Source organism: Zymoseptoria tritici, chromosome 5 (assembly GCF_000219625.1).
Source record: "Zymoseptoria tritici IPO323 chromosome 5, whole genome shotgun sequence".
In the NCBI taxonomy this organism is placed as follows: Eukaryota; Fungi; Ascomycota; class Dothideomycetes; order Mycosphaerellales; family Mycosphaerellaceae; genus Zymoseptoria; species Zymoseptoria tritici.
The window spans coordinates 2,021,308-2,043,618 of record NC_018214.1 but is presented as its reverse complement, the minus strand read 5'-3'; the positions used below and the strand labels follow the sequence as shown (position 1 = coordinate 2,043,618).

Genomic DNA, 22,311 nt, shown 5'->3' with positions numbered 1-22,311 from the left:
TAGAGATACTTAGTCGATAGGATCGGGCATTTCGAGGCTAAGAATAAAGACTGCGAGTCTAAAGAAGAAGACGCCTCGGAGGACAACTAGTAGGATAGAGGAGGAGCTAGAGGAACTAAGAAGGGAGCCTAAAGACTTCGCGCGTAATTAGCGCCGTATTACCTGCTCGCAGAGCACTACCTAGTAGCCCTAGGCGGACGAGATAGAGGTAGACGATTAGCTAGTAAGCCGCCGACGTCGTCGCTACTCTAAGAAGACTTCCTAACTCTTGCTAGAGTTTGTACGGGAGGACTTAGATAAGGATCTCGAGGGGATCTAGACGTCTAGCCGTCCCCCCTTTAAGGACGGCAGGATAGTTAGTTCGAAGGTAGATAAGACACCTAGCAAGAAGAAGAAGGGTAGTATTTTCTCGGATATAAACTTAGGCTTAGGTTTTAGCCTAGATCCTAGCGTAGAACCGGAACCCCGGACTAGAGCGATAGGGATGTTCGATAGGTTCCGTAGCCGTAGTAGCCGCTTAGTTGCGCTATTAAGTACAGTAAAGCCTCGTACGGCGGAGGCACTAGCTCGTCGAGCATACAAGCCTCGGGATTAGGACACGCGTATAAAGGATCTCGGTAAGGACGACACGACCTAGGACCTTACTAATACGTCTACTAAGGCAGGAAAGCAGAAGCGCCGCGAGTCTAGCTAGGGCGGTCGCTACTACGACCGCTAAGAAACGGAGCGACAGGTGCGGATAATAGGAGGGTACTATAGAGCATGCGGATGTTTTAACTTGGATTTTAGTACTTTTATTGTATTTACTAGTATCGCGCTACGACTTTAGTAGAGCAGCATCGAACTTAGCCCGTCGTTAGGATAGCCCTACGGGTAGAGCGATTGCTAAGCGAGCATTGGATTTTATATATCGCGACTCCTATATAAGATAAGAGTAGAGATAAGACATAACGCGGACAGCGGTAGACTATAAGTCCTAACATCGCTGTCTAATTCTACCTGTCGACAGGATAGCCCTACAGGTTAAAAGCATGCTTATAGTTAAGTCCTTTTTAATACAACCCTAGTACCTTTATAACCCGAACCGTCTTATTTACTAGTGCTCTAGCAAACGTAAGGCTCCCTTTTATTAAACATTGCTATATAATAATAAAGTTCGCTATAAGATTATAGAACACGCGAGGCGATTGCTATTCTTATAGCACTTTAGCATAACTATTTATTAGATAAAGGCCGGTAACGTAGATAAGTCGACAGCTACGTGCGAATAGCAATTAGTAGCTAATAGAATTTACTAACGAGATGCTAACGTTGCGCTACGTAGCTAGGCGACCGAATAGTATACAAAACAACCCCGTAAGAGCCCCTAAGACTTCTCTCGAATACTAATATTAACAACTATTAAGCGAGACTAGTAAGCATGCCTTAGCTGCCTAGGCAAACATCCGAACTATACTAACATTCGCTAGACACTATATGCTTCTCCTTAGACGACTAGTTAGTCTATTATAGTATTAACCGCTACCCGAAGCAAGGTCTACGAAAGTTGCGCGCCTTCCGGAACTACTTAGAAGAAGAGCGCCAGGCGTAGTAGTAGGACAAGCGCATAGCGTAAGAACAAGACTTCGAATCCGCATACGATCTTCTAGTATAGCGCCTATCCGACAACCGCGATTAGTCGCGATACGGAGGCTTAGGATACTATATAGGAAGCTCTAACTACTACTATATAGATAAGACATAAGAATTACGTTTAGGACAGCGCGTAAAGGGGAGGCTAGGGATAAGGCTAGATAACGGACGTAATACTAGAGATACTAGGCGGACGACCCGGAATCTATAGCCCGCCCAAGTTAACAACCCGTTTATAACGCGGCCAGCGCCTCGTAGCATAGCGCCGTCGACTTATCGCAACACGGGACAGCATCCCTATGTCGAGACTATAGCAACTTAGTCGAGTGTACGTAGTCGCTCTAGCCGACGACTAAGAGCTTATTAACCGCTATTAACGAAGCAGAACCTAGCGGATTAGCAGAGTAGGGCGGCAGCGATTAAGGCTAAGGAGGAACGCGCGCGGTAGCGTCTTACTATAGCGGACAAATAACATAGTACTAGCGACGGATATAGGGGCGTAATAGACATAGGCATAGTAATTTTAAGCTTTTAGCATAAGAATCTAGCTACGATACTAGTTAGAAACTAATACCCCTACTGCGTACGATAGCGATAGAATTACAGCATAATTTTTATAGCAGTATAATTAGATCGACATACAGCTTCTTATACATACCTTAATTATGCGATAAAAGTAGTTTTGAATTTTCGATGTCGCGGCGCTGCACAGTATTACCTAAAAACGCTGCTAGGCCCTCAGACCCTCTCAGGCGAGGCGCTCGAAGAGGTTAGTGCTCGCCAAGAGGGTCTGTGCTTCTAAGACTACTCCCAACGCCGATACAGCGCCTCAGAATCATTCAAGGACATCCTGATTTGACCACGGACCGCGCTCACAATCAGCCGGCATCGCCACTGTACTTGTCGGCAGGGGCTCCAATGACACTAGTTCTACTCCGCATAGACATCGCATTGCAGCCCGAGGCTGAGCATGATGAGAGTGTCAAGTCAACCGCTGCCGGACGCCCAGCAAGAGACGACGGCGATGCACCACAATATCTACGGCCGGGTTGTCTTCTCATGGCCGGCTGCAGTCTGCGATGACGACCTGATTGCTGCCCTCTTTCTCGCCGAACTGATTCCTTCTCATCGACCCAGACCGATGGGCGCGACCTCATCTCTTCAATATGACCTTTGTCCTTGAACACTCCATCACCATCAGAGTCTCGGACACATTTGATCTCACGAGCAGACAGAGGAACACCATCCTTGCATGCAGCTGATAAGAATGCGACGAGGCTGCATATCGCTGCAGCTACACTCGCTTGCAGAGCCTGTCGATGCGTCGACGACTTTCAACTTGGAACATGCCCGCGTCCAACACGGCCAGGTCGAGACGTCGTTGAAACCAATGCAAAAGTTTCGCCGAAATCTTCACCAAGCCGTGAAGCCGCGGTATCTGGCCAGGAATTCAGGAAGAAATACCTTGGAGGCTTTCTTGCCCGCTCAAGCCAATGCTCCACGCCACAAAATACATTGCTCGATGTAGCACAGGTAATGCCGCGCACAGCTGAGGGAGTAAGCGATTGATGGGCACAGCTTCAAGCCCCGCTCGGTGGCGTACACAACTTATCACTCTACACTACTCTTTCAGTTTCCGACTTCTACACGTTGACCAATGCCGACCTTTCGTGGCTCCTATGGAGTCCTACAACGTTCCAGACTTCGACTTCGGAAACTTTGCTGTGGGGGCGCTGGAAGATCCGAGCTCCTCGCTGCGTCGTACCTTTGCAGAACGCGAGCAAGCTGAGCGCGAACTTGAGTTATTGTCGAACGTTGAAGGAAACCAGCCGAGGACTTCTTCGACCTTGCAACGTGAACAGATAGGCACACCTCCGTCAAACTCGCAGAGCGAACACCTCGATCCGCCGCCGACCCTCGTCGAGCAAACCCACGCAGACAGATCAGAATCTGTGCATGCGCCAACGATTGCCGGGAGCGCAGCTGAAGACGAGACTGAAGATGGACAACTCAGACGTGCCATTGAGCTTTCTCGTAAGACCGCTGAGGAAGACGCATTGCGACGGAAGTTCCTAGAAAACCACTCGCGCACGCGCTCACCCGCTGTAACTCAGCAAAGGGTCTCACAGCCAGATTTGACCGGGGCTCCTCCACACTACACATTGCAAAGACCATCGGCACACAACATTCCACCAGAATCGCCGCCTGAACGATTCCAACCCCTGACGACCACTCTACCGAACCTACAACGAGAATACATGCAAGTACAACAAGCCTCTCGGCCGCCGATACACCAGGTCCACGGGTTTCACAATGCAGCAGTCATGGTTACGCAGTACACGCAGCGAGCTCTCACTACCACGCCAATCCTGAGTCATACATCTCAGACACATTCTCAACGGACTGAAGCAATACCTATCATACCCGGCGGCGATCGACGATCGTCACTTTCACGAAACAATGCCAACCTCTACCAGCCGTCGAGGACACCATTATCAAACAGTCCACCTACATTCGAGAGTCTGCGCGCTTCACCGCCAAAACTTACCGCACTGGAGGTGCCTCGCGAAGGACGTCACACACCGCAAAGCGTTCGCTCAGGTCTGAGGGAAGCATCCAGAACTCGCGACACCGCTATGAGTTCCGGAGCACATGTAACTGGCTCGGGCGAAGTTTGCGGAGACTGTGAGCAAGCGCAGGCCGACACCTGGTTCTGTAACGTGTGTCGGATGGTGATCTGCGCACATTGCTGGGATAGGCAAGCTGTGCATCGTAAGAAGCCTCGGCCTGGTGACTTGCCACACGAGAAGACGAATCACAACGTGGCCAAGACGATCAAGGACGTGCTCACGCCAGACCTGACCGATGCTGCTCGTGAAAAGCTCCACAACGACGATTTCGACACTACGTGGTTTGGCATCATCCGGGATGGTTCAGAGCTCCCTTTGATAGCGGACTATGGGCGTTATTCAAGCCTTATAGCAAGGATCAAGGAACTACGGACAGATCCCGACGCAATCACCTCTCCGACGACCTCTACTGCGGACGCATTGTATCCGAGTCTCGTGTCCTTTGTAGGGCAGACAGGAGCTGGCAAGAGTACCCTGATCAAGCTACTTATTGACCTGAACATCGAACCAGATGATCCCAAATTCACCACACCAGTCGTGGGTGCTCACGGCCGCGATGTCCCGACTTCAGAAGATGTCCACTTGTACCTGGATCCGGACTCCTGCATGTCAAGATCACAAACGCCATTGCTTTTCGCGGACTGCGAAGGCCTTGACGGCGGCGCTAGGGATCCCGTGGGAGCCAAGGCCCGTCGGCAGATGCGAGATCAAGCCAAAGGAGATGCATCCGCCGCTGGAGCTCGCAGGAGACGGCGAATGAAACCAATGTCTGAACGGCAGCTACTCTGGGCCGATTCTGACTCCAAGAAGACCCGAGAGTACGCCGTTGCCAATTTGTATCCTCGTTTGCTCTACACCTTCTCGGATGTCATCGTTTTCGTTCTCAAGAATCCCAGGTAAGCCCAGAACATCTGTGACTTGGAAACGCCTTGGCTCACTTGTCTTACAGAACTATCGAGGGTGTTGTGGAGCGCCTAGTAGATTGGGCTCAGAAAGCCCTCGAGGAATCTTCGAACCAGCCTGTCCTTCCACATGTCATCATCGCGCTGAACGCAGCAGAGAACGATATTCCGGAAGAGCAGTGGGACGTCGACCGGGCCACTATCTCGCTCATGGCCAGTGTAGCAGGAGCCGTGGAGAACAATCAGACTTTGAAGCGGCATGCCAAATTCTGGAAGGACAGAGATCGCCAAGTGGGCTCCGTGGAACAGCTGGTTCTGTCCTACTACAGCTCTGTCAGGGTTGTTCGCATCCCCACTGATGGTATACCCAACCTCATTCAAGGACAGGTCAAGAAGCTCTCGGCTGAGATCAGCAAGTCGTGTCAAGCTGCACGAGAGAAGAAAGCCGAGCTTCGCATGCTTCTCAACGCAGACGAGCTGGAACCTTACCTTCAAGTGGCTTTCGACCACTTTGCGAAGAACCTGGACGAGCCTTTCGACTTTGTGCAAGCAGCATTCACGAATAGCCCTATTCCTAATGACTTTGGCGGGAACATACTCAAGCTTGCGATTCAAGTCATGAACAGCTGGGCCGAGCTGCAGCGGGGTCCGTTCATCTTCGAAGAACTCAGCTTTGTCATTGCCTCTTGCATAATGCTCAACTTGGCTCGTAACCGGTATCTTGGAAGGCCGGATGAAACTTATCCTGAATACTCGGACCATGTCGACAATGCGCTAGAGAACTTCTGTGATCGCCACTGGAGATGTGAGTTCAGCAGTGCGAAAGGAGAGCGATGTGTCAACGTTCGCAGTGGTCACGGAGCCAAAGGACACCAATTGAAGTCTGGCAAGCTGCTTGCAGCCGGCGACTACGAATCGAAGTTCAACTTTCATGACTACAGGGAGAAATTCCAGAGAGACGTATACGACAAACTGGTCGCTCTTCATGCCAAAGTCCTGGAACGGAAGCAAGAGGAGAGGTCTGAAGATAAAGCGGCTGCTGAGATCCACAAGGAGCTGATTCTTCTCCCGTTCTTCGAACACGCCTTTCGAGGCGATCAGGAAGCCAATATCAGTCACTCGGTGTGCTACGTCTGCCTGTTCGAGTCACCGGAGCACGCGCTACCATGTGGTCACATCATCTGCGGGCCATGCCTGAGGACCTATGGCAAAGTTTACCTCAATCGATACGTGGAAATATCGGAGTGTCCCATGGAGCCAAGACATAACCGGTGGAGGAGTCCGTGGCAAGTATACCTGAAGCCTGCAAGTGCGGGCGTGAGAGTCTTGACATTAGACGGGTGTGTCATCCACCATCTCGAGGTGTTTACGTTTTAGCGATTGCTGACATGATCCAGTGGCGGCGTGCGAGGTGTGGTGGAGCTCGAGATTCTCAAACACATTGAAAGGGAGCTAGGCGGACGCATCAATGTACAAAGCTTCTTTGATCTTGTAGTCGGTACGAGGTGAGTACAAGTATACACATCCTCATCTGGACATCTCAAGCTGACAGGTTGCTAGCACTGGTGGCATCATTGCCCTGGGCTTGACAGCTCGCAACATGACAGTTGCGCAATGCGCCCATTCGTTTGAAAGTCTATGCAAACAGGCCTTCACAGCTCGCAAAGGCATTAACGTGCCAGGAATATCGAAGCTTGTCGAACACTACAATCAGTCCAAGTATGAGACTCATCCTTTTGAGGAGGCTTTGAAATTAGCTTTCAATGACAAGCAATACTTGTTTGGAGGACAGCGCGAAGAGAGCGACCGAATCGACATCAATGTTGCTGTGACGACGACATCAGCGGCAGGTAGTAGTGTGGTGCTGTCAAACTACAATCGCTTGTGTTTGGAAAAACGTTAGTCGCAAGTCCGTACGTTCAACCCCCTGCTAACATTTCACAGTACCATACCAATTTCAGCGTCCTGAGAAGCCGTCGTCGGAGCTCCGGACATGGGAAGCGTGCGTCTACTCTGCCATTGCCTTACGTCATCGCCACTAACACTGCGCAGTGCACGCGCGACTTCAGCAGCACCGACCTATTTCAAACCCTTCTGCCACGAGCCATCAAAACGCACATATGCCGACGGAGGTCTATATCACAACAACCCGGTCGAAGTGGCGGACCAGGAACGGAAGCTACTGTGGCCAGCGCTGAAAGACGCCGAACCAGACATTATCGTCTCTCTTGGCACAGCGTATTCTCCGAAGTACAAAGATGGAGACTCCACGAAATGGCGACCTCTGCGCCCAGGTTTCCTAGCACAGGGGAGATATTTGTCCAAACTGGCCCATGACCACGTCAAAATGTCGCTTGACTCCGAGCGAACGTGGGAGAATTACCTAAGGATCAAGCAGCCGACAGCCGAAAACAGGAAGCGATATATCAGGATCAACCCGAAGCTGCCTGATAATTTACCAAAACTGGACGAAGTGGACAAAATGGAAATCTTGAAGGAAGCGACCAGACTGCACCTGGACTCAAATCCGATGATCAAGACCCTGGCCCAGCGTCTGGTGGCCACATGCTTCTACTTCGACAGTGGGCCAGCTCATGAAGTCCCGAACGCGGACACATTCGAGGTGTCGGGTCAGTCGCATCGAAACCATCGAAATTGCGGTCCATATAATCACTAACGAATTATCAGGCTGGTTGCATTGTCGGTTCATCGCTGGCGTAGAGGTGGCACAGCTGGCACACTTCATCAGAAGGAATGCGGTGGCCGGCCACGACCCTCACTTTTTGATCAAAGAGGAGAATGACGACACATTACAACCGCAAGAGGTTCGAATCGACGCTCGGATACTGGACCGCATGGTCAACGAGGAGCAATTTCGCATTGACACTCCTGTTCACATTCGCCGTTCGAATAAAGCTACCGCCACCGAGATCTCATTATGTTTGACGAGAGGTACTTCCTATCCAATCAGCGGGTTCCCTCGCAAGCTCCACGGCGAGCGAGTCACAAGCATGGGTACGTCTCGCTCCGGACTCGTCCGAGACGCTGATGTACTAACCATACACAGGCAACCGAACTTTTCTGGCTTCTAGCAACTCTTTCCGTTGGGCGAGTCGGAGTCTTCGTGCAAAACTCGGCTGGAAACCTCCGCGTGCGACTCATGCCCCTTTGGAGAAACAGGACATTATCGAACGCTACTCCGAGTTCAATCACTTGCTTGGTGACCCAGCAGATGCAGTCTCAGTCCATCCAGGAGTCTACGATACACCCAACAACTACGGCGAATACGTACCTTATCGACCTAGCATTGTGCATGAAATGGCCGCTGCAATACCCGATGCAATCTATATCTTGACTCGAGACCATCAAGCGTTGCAGCATAATGGAGGCTATCTGGACTTGAGGTGCGGAGAAAAGGTCAAGATCATCGACAAAGCCGATCCGGGTAAGCTATCGCGCGCTTTCAGCACGGTCCGCCATGTTTACTCACAAGAAGGTAGAAAGTTGGCGAGGCCATCGGAAGGCAGATTCGTACGGCTGGGCTTGGATACCGCCTCACAAGCTTGTCCCGGAATTTGCTGAGGCTCAGACTGGGTTGTTCCATGAGCTAGCTGGATGATCGAGGATACTCGTGGTGTGTATTGACATTTCACTACTGCATCAGGAGTGGCAGAAAGATCACGTCAATCGTGGCCATCTTCGAGAAATACTGTCACGAGTCTGAGGTTCGTGGCCGATTTCTGGATCACAGCCTCAGGGACCTCAGTCTGTCTGTACACATTCGACATGTTGCTGTCGCTCAGCTCGAAGCGGGGGACGATTACGACTCGCTGTCCCATGGTATGGAGTACGTTCTCTCTCCACCAGCACTGGATTGGAGATCACTTTCTGGAAATTGGTGTCAAGCTTGAGAAGGAAGGGTATCCCGTGGACGAATGGCAGAGTGAAACTTCTTTGGCGGAGAAAGATCTTGGCATGAAGTGGAGGACGGGGCGGGAGACGGTCTGCGATGTGGCCATACAACAGATGGCGCTGGCGCTGAAGGAACAGTCGGTGGATGCGTAAAACTGTAGCGTAGCTAAGTCTTGATGATATACGCTAGCTGTTCTTCGTTGTCGTCAGCATACGACGTAACAGGCTATCGAGCGGTGCATGATCAAGAAACCTACGCTCATCAAGGCTACGCATGTATTTTCCTCGACATATCACTCTCGCACGACCATGAACGTGTGTAACCAGGTCCGAAGACGATCCAAGTCCGACACTCCGCCGATCCAACCAACGACCTGATCAGGGCGAATGATCACAATAGCGCCTGGGTCTTTTCCTATGCCGAAGATGTCGTATACATTCCGTTCATCCACGCCTGCCACTGAAGTTGCCGCGAAGACGGTGTTGTAGTCGTATCCTGTAGTCTTGTTGAAGGGATAGTAGACGCTGTGCAAGGCGCCCGCTTCCAAACTTGCCGGATTTCCAGCATGGATGAGCACGACTTGGAAGTCTTTCGTGGTGGAGTCCCTGTTCGGTGTGGTGGAAACGCTTTTCAGGAGTTCTGCGATCTGCTCACCAGCAGAGTTCGCTTGCTTGATGCTCTGCTCGTCACTCAAGCTCCCTGAGAAAACGAGCATTCTCCACCGTCCATTGGCCTTCAGTTGAGCGTGCATACTGCTTAGACCTCCTGAGGCATGATTGATGATCTCTACATCGGGCATGCGTTGTCCAAGTCGGAGACCGGAGGCTCGACCAGCGTCACATGCTTCTGGTGCTGCGACGAGCAGGCTGGACCCGTAGCAGATGTGGATACCGGATCCGTGATCGCTGACCCTGGCATAGATGCGTTTGACCTCTTCGAATGACGCAGGAGAGTCGGAAGTGTAGATCTTGGCCAGCGTTGTGTCAAGATCAATCAACTCTTGAGCTATTGGTCTACGTTCGCTCTCATATGTCGACAGAACGGATGGATTGAGCTGGCTTCGCAGCACGCCAGCGAGCTTGAAACCCAAGTTGTATGTATCTTGCTGACTCACGTTACATCCATGACCACTAGTAGTGAAGTATTGAAGTCAGCGTATGTTTCAGTAACTTGTGTGCCATGCTTGGGCGGACGTACCCGGAAGGAGTATGCGTATGGACAGCGTCGCCAGCGAGAAACACCCGATTGGCGTAGGAGTAGTGATTTGCGATCCGCTGGCCTACTGTATAGACAGTGAACCAGTCGCAGTAGTTATATTCGATGGTGTGAGGATGGAAGATCTTCTTGGCTGTCTTGAAAGCCTTGCCGGCGGTCTCCAGGCTCGCAACTTGTTTGGCGTTGTCCTGCTCCTCTGTACGAGGCAATCGAATATACAGTCGCACCAGATTGTTCTCGCGTGGGATCAGCAGGACGGAGCCATGAGCGGACATGATGGTGCAAATTTTGCGAATGTCCGGGAAGTCAGTCACGGGAACGATGTCGATCTGGAGCAAAGCGTTAGCAATGACAGTGGACAACTCAAAGCCGCCGACCTGCCTCTGCTCTGCAATTTGCTCACCACACCAAAGACCGAGTTCCTGGTAACTCCCTCCATGAAGAAATGATCAGAGAACTGGCGACGGACCCACGAATGCCCGCCATCGGCGCCTATGAGGTACTTCGCCCGTATGGTTCTTCTGCGTCCTTCAACACCACTCACGTGAGGTACAGTGTCCTCCGAGTCCCGACCAAAAGCACCAGTCCAGCCGTGTTCTTCCTTGATCTGACCAGCAGGCGTGATAGAATGAGGAAACCCTCCCCAGAGCTCCAAATTCTCTTTCTTGAGGTGGTCTACCTCGAGCGTGATCGGATAAGAGCTGTGATCGTCGCATGACAGGTTGTCCAGCGACAGGGCACTCGGCTTGACCCCTCTCTGCACAGAAGGACCATTCTGAGCTCTGATGCCTTCCGTCAAAGCAGCTTCGATGAATCCCTGATGAACAGTGATGCCACGCTGTTGGCGAATATCACCGCCGTTAGCGACGTCGCGTCGCTGGCGAACAATTCCATCCGCGGCATCCGGACGAGGTCCCCAGAAAGCTATTTCACTTATGCGATAGCCGACGCTTCCTACTTTGTCGGCAATGTCGAAACTATCCCAAATCTCCAGCGTTCGGGGGTGGAAGCCGTCTGCACGTCCATTCAGTGCCCGTGTGCCGAGCTTGTCAATGATCTGATGCGGAATGTTCGAGGCCGACAGGCTGAGACTGGCCATTAAGCCTGCTGGGCCTGCTCCTACGACGATGACATCGGTGTATTCTTCTGCGGTTGGGCGTGACTCGCCCATGGTCTGGATTTGTCCTGGCCGTATGATGAAGTCGTCGTTCTCTGATACGTAGCTTTTCCTGTGGTAATGTCTTGGGTCTTCGATTGTTCGACCTGCGAAGAACTATCCAGGCGTAGAGAACAGCGCTCGACCAGCTGAAGGACGCGAAGTAACACAACGTCGAAGGCCTGTCGCCTGCTGCAGGTTTCAGCACCAGAACTTCCGCTATTCGTCTCGCTTAAGGATTGAGTAGCGCCTGAAGGTTGTCGGTAGAGTTTGCAAGGAGGAATATTCTGGCGTAGATACTTGCTTCTTACTTGCTGCGTTACCTCGATTGCAACAGCCATACGTGCGGTGAGCGGATCATGTAGCTCGTGGTGATCATCGCCATAACGGGCTTGATGAGCTGTTCTGGGCCTCCTGGCATTTTGAGACCCGAGCTATTGTTAGGCACGAAGTCTGTAGCTCCAGGTCATCGTACTTGCATCCTTCCGAAGGATCTTGGTGGGGTCATCTGGGTCCCGACGGTGGGTATGCGATCCATCACCACGAGTGAGAGCTATCTCACCTACGATCAAACGTCCGCAATCTGAAGGCGCGATGAACGGAGACACTCGACTGACATAATGCCGTGTCGTGTAGCATGTCCAGCAGCGATCTAGTACTGCTGAGCTGTGTATGCTCATCAGCTGCTCACGCGGATCCGGCTTGCCTACCAGACCAGCGCTGCGGACATATGTCAGCATTCGCAAAGCAGGAAAGAGGTCCAGCCCTGAAATTGCATCTGTTGATGATGACTGACACGATGGAATGGAGGCGGAGCAGGAGAGCTTGAGAGGCGCAACGGCGATTGAAAGGGAAGAAATCTGGGAGCTGACTCAGCATGCCTGCCTCAGGCAGCAGGGAGTCGTTTAGGTTTCAACATTGAGAGGATTTCCGATCATGAGAGCATCGTACACAGTACAATGCAGATCATTCAGAGCGACTACAGCTCGCGGGCATACGCAACAATACGAAGAGTGACATACCCTCTGCGAATGAAGTGTTCATCCCACCAGCAAAGTCAGGCCGAATGAGGCGGTTGAAGTTCTCCCAACCGTTGGTGAGTAGGCTGTATAACTCAGCGAAAGCAGAATAATGTAGATTTTCCTCATTCTGGTCGAATGGAGATGATGCGTGCACTTGCGACAGCACAGCTTTGACTCGTCGATCCACTGCACCTACGTAGAGAACATGCCCTCCGCTATAGGAGCTGCCCCAAAGTCCGATGCGTTCCGGATCGACCTCTGGCAAAGATGAGGCGTATGTAATGGCATCAGAATAGTCGCTCTGCTGTAGCTGAGGGATGATCTCGTGGCGCGGCTGACCCAGTGCTGGGTCGCTGTCGCCGAAACCTCTGTTGTCGTACACAAGGCAGGATATCGGTAAGCTGGAAGTGAAGTAGTCGGCAAAGGTGTTGAGGTCCATCTCCTTCAGCGCAGTCCAGCCATGTGCCATGACTAGGCAAGGTAATTTGCCGTCGAACGAGGCGGGCGTGACGAACCATCCTCGAAGAGTGATATTGTCTGAAGTCTTCAATTCGATGTCTTTCGAAGGCATGATGGTATTGAGTGGAGAGGTGATAATGAGAATAAGCGGTCCGGTGCGATTGCGCGGAATCTACGGACAAAGTCGTGATCTCTCTATATATCAGTACTGAGGTGAGGTGGATCTTACCATCTCGATGCTCTTCCCCGCACGGGGAGTTGGCGAGGAGCTGAAGTAGACAGTAATCCTTCGTTGTATGGGGTATTTCCGTTCCCGAGCAAACGGCAGAATCGATGTCGGCATCTCACCAGGTTGCCGTCGTTCCACATCTAGCGGATGTGCTTGTCGGACTGAACATTTTCGTTCAGGTTTCGATATGGGTTCACAACGCTTCGTGAGTGCATGCAACGAGCTCAGACAAGCTCTATATATGGACAGGAGGCCAACGGAGTCGAACTCATTCACTCATGATACATTGAGTGGTGTTCGAGTGGTCGTGCCATGAGCAAAATTGCTGAGCCGTCCTGCGCTGCACTCCATCAGTGCTGTGCAACTGGCATCTGATGGTTGTGGCTAGAGCCATGTTATCCCGTCTCAGTCCAGTCCCTGCCATTTCATCTTTCTTCCTTGCGATATGGATTCGGTGTTATTGTGGACGTAGGTATTGGCCGTGAAGTTCAGTTGAGCTTACGTAACCATTTTAGCGTGGGTTGCATTTCCTTTCGCCGCCGCAAAGATTCGAAGAGGAACATCAACATCAGCTCGAAACCCCTGTCGAATGCTGTGACGGCAGAGTGATCCAGAGGATGGTCCAGAGGCTGCCGAGAATAGCGCAACGCCGCCTCTCCATGTCTCTCACAGGTATGGCGTTGACGGATACACACAAGTTGGCCAACTCGGTCTGGCCGCGAGCGGAGAACAGGTGCAGGTGAGCGCGCACCACACATGCATTACGGCGGCACATAGAGAATGCTGGCGAGAGGCAAGCGCGAGAGCTTCACAACGGGCGTCTGGACTGCTACAAGAGGGCTCGGGGCTGCTTGACACCGCCATGCCGCCAACACGCGAAGCCGTTGTTTTGTGGCTTTCATCAACGGAGACCCCGAGAAAGTCCACGGGACATTGCTGGACAGCACAAAGGTCGGACCGCAGTCCTCCGCGGCAATAGAAGTCCTCGCCTGGACCTGCTTTTCGAAACATGGCGCATGCAGACGCAGCTGAAGTATGCATGAGGCATGGTCGTGCTTCGTCGCCACGTGGACTGCACGCGTCGAGAAGCATGGCCGTACTCTGCAGGGCAAAGCTCTCTACCGTATCGGTCTTCCAATGATCTGCCTCCAGGACCTTTGCGTATACACCTCAGCGAAACGGGACCAACGCAGCATCATGAGCTTTCACGCGGGCCGACACCATATATGTAAAGAAGGAGCAGCGGTTGCTATGTGCTATCTCTCCGCTGCATCTCGGGCTCATCCAGATCGAGCGGTGAGTCGGACGCGCCGACAAGCTTCCGGCCTTCGCGATGCCGGACACTACTGCACGCTACGTGACTCTCAATAATCTTCGTGCGGCATCCTATAAGGTACTAGTGCGAATCTAACGAGTATAGTGAGCTATGGGCTGATCTAGAGCTGGCACATCTGACTGCAGACAGTCGAACCCTACCAACATCACCAACGCCTATGCTAGCATTGACCGCTCTCTCGCTGGGCCACTTGCATATCGTGGCGATGTTATCGCCATCAGTACCATTTCCTCGAGCTGCACGGCGGAAGTCCTCCTACAAAATACTTCCAGCTGAGCACTGTTACGAGCTCACAGGCCATTGAGCGGGAACACCCTCTCGGCAGAAGCAAGGAGGGTCGGCTCTATGAAGGCAGTCCTTGAAGTCGAGGCAAAGCGAATGCATGAGCTGGCACATGGTGGCTGCGTGGTGGCCTGATGTTCGAGCGACATTGTTCAACGGCCTCATTAGCGCCTTGGAAATCAGCCTCTCGACTCGGAGTGGCCGAAAAAGACCAGGTAATTGCGATTGGGACAAAAATCCCACGGCCTTGAAAATATTGACCCAAGCTCTGCAGACGTATATATAAACGCCGCGAGGGCCTCCCTAATTGCCGATCTACTCTTCATACTCCTTCACTCGCCAACAAGTGCTCACAATGCAGCTTCTCACGCTCCTCATCTTGGTAGTGCCATTCTACGGTGCCGTCGAGGCGACTCCTCGCAACTCCCAGAGACAAACGACGACATGCGGCCTCAAGGCAGCTGACACTGGCGCCAAGATCATCCAGACAGCCCCCGACACCTCTCTGGCTCATTGCACGACCAGTTGCGCGAAGAACTCGGCTTGCTTGGCCTATGCTTTTGGCTACGGCTACTGTCGTCTTTACTCAGCACCTGTTGCCGTGGTCGCCAAACCAAATCCAGCATCTCAAGCCGTTCTGTACGACAAAGCCTGCCGGATGCCAATCTGTGGCTTGAACGGAAATGACAAAGGCGCAAGCATTCTCCAGACCACTCCTGCTGGCACGCTGTCTCAGTGCGCGAGCAACTGCGCTGGAATTCCGAGATGTGGATCTTACCGATTCGCGTCTGGCTCCTGTCGTCTGTACTCTGCGGCAGTGTCAGAGGTGGCTAAGGCCGATACTTCGGCTCCGGGCATCTTCTATGATAAGGCCTGTCCATCTCCGGCACCCACGACTTCGACGACGACTTCAAGGATCAGCACAACGACTACCCGAGCTACTACTTCGACAACTCGGGCCAGCACTACGTCCAGCCAACCGAGCCGTACTACTACATCGGCAAGTCGGATTTCAACATTCTCGTCAACGTTGTCAACCACCCCAAGATCCTCGTCGACGACGATCTCGGCCAGCCGACTTTCGACAAGCACTTCAAGCGCTAGCTTGACCACATCCGGGGTCGCCACCTCGTCCACAACGTCCTCTACTCGGACTTCAACTTCTACGACCTTGATCTCCGCAGCCTCGACGACATCTGTGCGAGTTGATTCCAACACTCCAGGCTCATCTACCAGTCTTGCTGCCAGCGCTTCGACTGCCGCCGGAAGCTCGACCAAATCGTCCTCATCTTCAACAGTTGACACCAGCACATCGTCCACACCTGCCTCAACTTCGGCCAGCCAATGCACATCTATCTCCACTTCAGCCAGTGCGGAGCCAATAAACAGCAGTACCTCGTCCTCCGCAGCAACCACAGCCTCCACGACAAGCAGTCTGGCCGTGCAAAGCACGGAAGCCACCACATCGCCTTCCACAACGACTTCTGACACCACATCCAGCACTACGAGCTCCACCCTCGCTAGCACGCCCTCGCCCGCTGGCATGTGCGTCTTCCAGTCATTCGCATGCGTGCCAGGTAGCAGCATCGTCTCGGAAACCTGTTGCCGCTATCTGGAATGTGTCTATGTCGATGAAGATGTCGAAACTCCAGGATACTACTGCGAGAATCCACCACCAGAGCCCACTTATCCCGATCCTGAGCCTGAAGAGGATGAACCGGAGGAGGATGAACCTAGAGAGGCCTATTACCCGGACTTACCTGAGCCCGATGATGAATGACTGTGAATCGGAGCGGTGGTGATGGTCAGCAGGCTGGATCGGGACATGGCCACGGCTGGCATGACGAGGATAGTTGTCTACGATCACGGAACGTCGAGATACACATAGACGCAGCGAGCAAACAAAATCATTTCCGATCACCTTTGTGCCGCCATGCTCGTAAAGTGAGCTTGTTCCAACTCGCGTGCATAGCCTCCGCGCATCTGACAAAAGTTGTGATCGTTGAATTGATCGATTGAGGTAACCGTCAGAGCAAGACTCTCATATCTCTGTTGCTCCGGATCAGCCACCGGACCAACTCAACACTCCTCCTGATCGGTGGTCACCCAGGCCTCACCGATGACCCGTGAGAGAAGAGTGCCAGTCAGTCTCTCATTCCATCATCCATTTGCCACTCTAGCAACCTTCCGGAGCCTCCCGGACATCCCAGCTGTAACCATCGCAGATGCTCTTGAAGGTGTCTTCTTGATCGTCGGTAGCACAGCAGGTTCCAGTAGAGTTTGGGACCTAGAATACATGCATTAGGCACCACGGTCGATGGTATTATCGAGGATCACATGTCATACCCTTGGGATCTTGTGGTAGTCGCAAAGATCAGTCACAATAGTGTCGTCCCCATCCTCGCAGAAGAGCCGATGATTGGCGAGTGCAGGGACCGCTCCGAGAAAGGCGGCAACGATGATGACGGCGAGCTTCATGGTTGGAGCGGTCAAACAGGAGGCTGCTAGATCGGCCGCTTGTCTTAGTCGGAGAGGTTGATTGCTGGGTTGGCGTGATTAGAGTTGTCGAAGAAGCGATGTTGATTGCTTGGTCGTCGATGTTGTGGACCAAATGGTTGCGAACAGGAGCAAAGTGATACGCCTGAAGAGCTGGTACCGCCGTGCGTCTGCTTGGTTCAAGTATCTCATTTCCAATGCCCTCCAGGGGAAAGAAAACCCCAAAGCCTATCTGCTCTGAGTCCATATTCGGTCAAAACACCGCAGGCCTTAGATTGCCTGCAAGCATATGTCAACAGGCCCTCGTCATGCTATCGCTACCCGAGCGGACATTCGCGTGTTGCCTTGCTCTCCCGAGCTGACGACGAGGGTAGCTCTTCATCTTCGCCATCTGCCACAGAGGTTTCCGACCAGTTCTTTGCCACATCCTGCGCCGAAAGGAGCCCCTCGGACTGAAAGCTGCCCCAGGGAAATCGGGTCACCTCCTGCCGGTCCCTGAAAGTCAAGCTGACAAGGATAATGGTTCGTCCCTGCTGTGTCGATTAGTGCTGACATGTGGCTTGTCGCCTTTCTTTCTACGATGAGGTTTCACACTCTCGTGTGTAGCTTGCGATCATTCCAATTTTCAATCTTGCACGGGGCCCATGTCCGAAGAGTGAGGGATGAATCGATTCGTGCGTGCATACACCCTCGAAATTGTGATAAGCATACTTTCACTCGCGTGCCGTCTCGGGCCTCGCACGATGATCTCCTGACCACAGGCCTGAGATTGGACGAAAGTTCAGGACGACATGCAAAAGCTTCGAGTCGACTCGATAGGTGTCCATGCTGTGTATCACACCACTGCGGACATATGGCGACTCGAAAGAGTGAATCGAACGTTCAATTTCTAAGAGCGCCATCGAAGGTTCCATTCCGGAAATCGCAACGCAAAGACAGGCATTCCTTGTTCTGCGTGCGCGTGGCGGACGGGTGGTGCAGAAGTGGCTCTGCTGGGCAAGTTCTGCTGGCATCGCTGTTGTCCAGCAGAACAGCTTAGACAACGACGTGTGTCATGGAAAGTCCTTCCAGTCATGTTTTGTGGTCGTCTCGCGAGCTCGAGATTCGTAGTACAGAGGACGTTTCAGCTTGTAGGCAGGCTGGCGCGGGATTGTGTATTGTGATTCGAACATCCTGTGATCTTTCCACCACATTTCTGCCGTACTCCTCAGCTTCTTCTGCTGTGTTCGCTCTTCGCTTCTCTCTCCTTCCGTCCATAGCTCTCCGCCAAGTCTAAGCGGAGCCTGCCATTCTTGAGACCTCCAACATGCTGTTCCGCAAACGTCGAGGCGAGAGTGCTGTCCCCGCGTGCCGATGCGACCAAGACCGTAGTACTCCCCAATGTGTACGCCTCTCCAATTTCATGATTGAAATTCATGCCAGTCAGCTTTCGTCGGACGTCATCCGCCTTGCCCTCCACAAACACTATCCATTTCAACCCTCAAAGCCTCCATCTTGAAAGGCTTCGTGATAACAGCATCAAACCCCACATCCATCGCCTGCTTCTGCTGTTCCGCTCTCGCATTCGCAGTCACTGCAATCAACGAGACTCGTCCCTGGATCTCGCCCTTCATTTCCATCTCTCGTATTCGAGACGTGCACTCCAGACCGCCCATGATGGGCATTTCAATGTCCATCAGCACGACGTCCAGTTCTACTCCGCCGTTTGGAACGCAGAAGTGGGTGGTGCGTATGTGGTCGAGAGCTTCTTGCCCATGGTTGGCGACTGTCACGTCGTGGCCCGCGGAGCGGAGTTGTTTGGCCATGACTTTTTGGTTCACTGAAATGGAGATGAGTGTGGTTAGTGGCGCTCGGAGGGCAACGGTGAAAGGAACGGCTCTGAACGTCATACTCACCAAGATTATCCTCCACAAGTAAAACAACTCGTCGCCGCGTTTCGCTATCGCTGTTGCTAGCAATTGGTTTTGTCCTGGTCGGGACGCTTCTCTGCTGCTCCATACGTTTGTCGTCTCCCACCGGCGCTCCGCAACGTTTCGCTTTCAAGTAAAACGCAAACTTCGACCCCCTACCAAAGGCGGTAGAGACACCGATTTGACCGCCTTGCATCTTGGCAAGTTCTCTGCAAATGAATAGGCCCAGCCCGGAGCCGCCGTACTTGACGTGGGTTTTCGGAGAAGCCTGCTGGAACCGTTGGAATAGATGATCGAGCTCATGACGCTCGATACCACGCCCTGTATCTTCCACTGTAATTTGAAGGTAGATTGCCGAGTCTTCTTCGACTTCTAGTCGAGCATTGCTGTCCTCCGCGTTAGGCATGAAGGAAAAGCCATCATTGCTTTCGGGTCGTTGTCGACTGGCTGATATGGTGACCGTGATTCGTCTGATGGCTTCATCTTTCGTGACTTAAGACATTAAATTTGGTTAGCGAACGAGGCTGGGATGGGAGTCTAGCATTAAAGAGCTTACATTTGATCGCATTGGTGATGAGATTGATCAGAATCTGCAACAGCCTTGTCGGGTCGAGCAAAAGATAATCGATATTTAAGTCCTTGTACGACGGATCGACAACGAGCTGCAAAGGAATATCCGCTTGTCGAAGCTCGCCCTCGAAAAGCCTCAATCCTCTTTTGAGCTCGTCCAGAGGCTGTATCTCAATTGGCGAGACCACGAGAAGACCGGATCCGATTTTGGAGAGTGTGAGAACGTCATCCATGATAAACTTTTGATGTTGCACGCATTCCATGATCGTTTCGGCACTCTCTAGAGTCGACTTGATCGTTTCTCGGGAGGCTGTGATCTGCTCTCCTGGTGATTTCAACATTGGTTGTAGAGTGGAGATGATGCTTTCGACGCAGCTGTTGAGAGGATCGAAAATCAGCGATACATGCGGCCTAGACGACAACGCCGTGACACTTACAGTGACATTGCCGACAGCGGGTTGCGAGCCTCGTGGCTTGTTGTGTCCATGAAAGCCTATCGAAGGGTCAAAAAGAGATGATTTAAATGTCATCGTGCAGTGCAGCTTATTCAAGCACCGCACTTGCATTTCTGGAAGCAAAACATACCTCCTGTTGCCGCTTCAACTCCAGAGCTTCCGCCGTCCTTCTCTCTTGAAATCCTTGCATAAATTTGTACTGGCTGATGTCCACCACGCAACCCAGGATGTTTCGTACACTGCCATCAGCATTCTTCTCGGCGTAGGCGTAAGACGAAGCCCAGGCTTCGCCTTGCAAGCGTTCGCCGCCGATTTATTCGTCGGAAATCTGGAGACATGTGTGAGATGTGTTCTCAAACCCCTCGTGGTCTCCATGTATATGCCTGGCATGGACATGTGGATGGTACTCACGAAAGGTTTCGCCAAGCGAGTCTCGAACTGTATTGTTTCGCCCGCAAGCAGTCGACTCCAGTGGGAGTCAAACTCGGCGCGATCGTCGGGATGTATGGAACTTGTCCACGACTTCGGGGTGAAGTCATCGCGAGGATGTTGTGTTAATGCATACCAACTGTCGTTGGCATATTCCAACTCGCCATTCGGACCGAACTCGAACATCCCGACAGGCGCCTGATCTGCCATGGAACGGAAACGCATTTCCTTCTCTTTGGCGTCTTGTTCGCTGAAGTTCAGCCTCTCGGTCAACTGCATGCGTTCTCTCGCAGCCAAGTCTGCGCTCACCTTGGCTTGTCGTGTTTCTTCTTCGGCCATGACAACGCCACTCAATGAGGATGCCAGTTGTCGTTTCAGCATGGAGATGAATCGTTCGTGATCGGCGTCGTAGAGGCAGCGAGGGTTCAGGCCAATGAAGAGGCAGGCATGCCGACGACCGCGAGTGATGGGTATAAGAACTGCTTCTTGACACAGGTCTCCGTAAGCACGAGACACAGCTCTCGCTTGCAGCGAACGTGGAAAGGTCCCATCCGCGACCCGGAGGATCTTTGGTTGTCCAGTCTTGACAGTCACCTTGAGAGAGATACCGAAGGTCTCTTCTGATGTCTCGTCGGACATACTCTCTGGTAGCTCGGGAGGCTCTGGCTCTGAAGCAGACTCCAGCACGCCCTGAAGCACCCACTGCGAGGAGGGACCGCTCAAGCTGAAGTTGGAAGAAGCATCACTGGAGCTGCTGCTTCTTCGTTCCTGCGTGCTCCGATCCGATTGTCTTGACTGCCACTCATCGCCGATGTCCAGAGTATACAAAGTAGCAAATGGGATATCCGCGTGGTTCGAATCTAGACCTTTTAAGATCTTCGCCCAGAAGCCTTTGACCGTACTGACCGAGGAGGTATATCTTTCCAACGTCAGGAGTGTGGACATGCGACGCTCGTATATGATTTGTCGGGTATTGACGCTGCATGAATTGTAGTAGCCGACGTTGCCGGTTTCTCCAGGAAGTGGCATTATGGCCCATGAGATCCATGCTTCTAGGATTCTGCCATTATCTTGCGTGACAAAGAACAGTGTATCCTCTCCAAAAGCCGGCTTCCCGGTGGCATCGATCACATCAAAATTAGCAGGGAAGGAGGGCACATCGTGCCAGACTTCGGCCACCGGCTTCCCAAGTGCCCGCGGGTATCGTTCCTGGAGGACGCCACGATAGGCATCGTTGTGCAATAACGTTCGGTTCGGTCCCCACCATAAAGCAACGGGTCGTGGATCGGCCATGCAGAGGTTGATCATACGCCTCAGCTCGTAGGACCAGGCTGACATGGGGCCTAGATCCGTTGACGCCCAGTCGTAGGATCGGAAGCGTTTGAGATGATCGGACAGAATATCGACGGCACTTTCCTGGCGAGTTATATCATGTGGTCCCATAGATATCTGCCGCAGAGGAGCGCCATTCTTCAGGGGTGCTTCGACTGGCACTAGGTTCTCGTTTTGGGAAGCAAGCTGGCGCCACCTCTGGCGAAGGGTTTCTTCGAGCCATAGCGGGTCCAGCTCTTCCAGCTTCTCATACTGTTATCATCGTGGGTTAGAAATAGAGAACTCGTTGTCAAAAGCTGGACAGTCAGGGGAATACTACCACTTCGCGTAACGGAACCATGCT

At 52.5% G+C, this 22,311-nt stretch overlaps 5 protein-coding genes across 5 annotated transcripts; 1 reads left to right on the top strand and 4 right to left on the bottom strand.

The window, feature by feature from the left end:
* Positions 1-4,361: 4,361 nt before the first annotated feature.
* MYCGRDRAFT_41555 (uncharacterized protein) lies at positions 4,362-7,841 on the top strand (the record flags this gene model as incomplete). The annotated part of the gene is made up of 6 exons (XM_003852458.1): positions 4,362-5,158; positions 5,212-6,504; positions 6,562-6,669; positions 6,725-7,062; positions 7,109-7,166; positions 7,217-7,841. The coding sequence occupies 6 exons, from the start codon at positions 4,362-4,364 to the stop codon at positions 7,839-7,841; spliced, it is 3,219 nt and encodes a 1,072-aa protein (XP_003852506.1).
* Positions 7,842-9,369: 1,528 nt separating this feature from the next.
* MYCGRDRAFT_72479 (uncharacterized protein) lies at positions 9,370-11,654 on the bottom strand (the record flags this gene model as incomplete). Its single annotated transcript, XM_003852257.1, has 3 exons — positions 9,370-10,207; positions 10,275-10,621; positions 10,696-11,654. The coding sequence occupies 3 exons, from the start codon at positions 11,461-11,463 to the stop codon at positions 9,370-9,372; spliced, it is 1,953 nt and encodes a 650-aa protein (XP_003852305.1).
* A 760-nt stretch (positions 11,655-12,414) lies between these two features.
* On the bottom strand, positions 12,415-13,041 carry MYCGRDRAFT_41428 (uncharacterized protein; the record flags this gene model as incomplete). The annotated part of the gene is made up of 2 exons (XM_003852256.1): positions 12,415-12,561; positions 12,625-13,041. 2 exons carry the CDS (start codon positions 13,039-13,041, stop codon positions 12,415-12,417), a joined length of 564 nt encoding a protein of 187 aa, XP_003852304.1.
* A 2,596-nt stretch (positions 13,042-15,637) lies between these two features.
* MYCGRDRAFT_93421 (uncharacterized protein) lies at positions 15,638-17,254 on the bottom strand (the record flags this gene model as incomplete). The annotated part of the gene is made up of 4 exons (XM_003852255.1): positions 15,638-16,384; positions 16,537-16,556; positions 16,961-17,063; positions 17,123-17,254. 4 exons carry the CDS (start codon positions 17,252-17,254, stop codon positions 15,638-15,640), a joined length of 1,002 nt encoding a protein of 333 aa, XP_003852303.1.
* Positions 17,255-18,711: 1,457 nt separating this feature from the next.
* On the bottom strand, positions 18,712-22,079 carry M3YPp2 (histidine kinase M3YPp; the record flags this gene model as incomplete). Its single annotated transcript, XM_003852254.1, has 7 exons — positions 18,712-19,091; positions 19,168-19,674; positions 19,739-20,127; positions 20,190-20,245; positions 20,338-20,498; positions 20,615-21,387; positions 21,439-22,079. The coding sequence occupies 7 exons, from the start codon at positions 22,077-22,079 to the stop codon at positions 18,712-18,714; spliced, it is 2,907 nt and encodes a 968-aa protein (XP_003852302.1).
* Between the last annotated feature and the right edge of the window lie 232 nt (positions 22,080-22,311).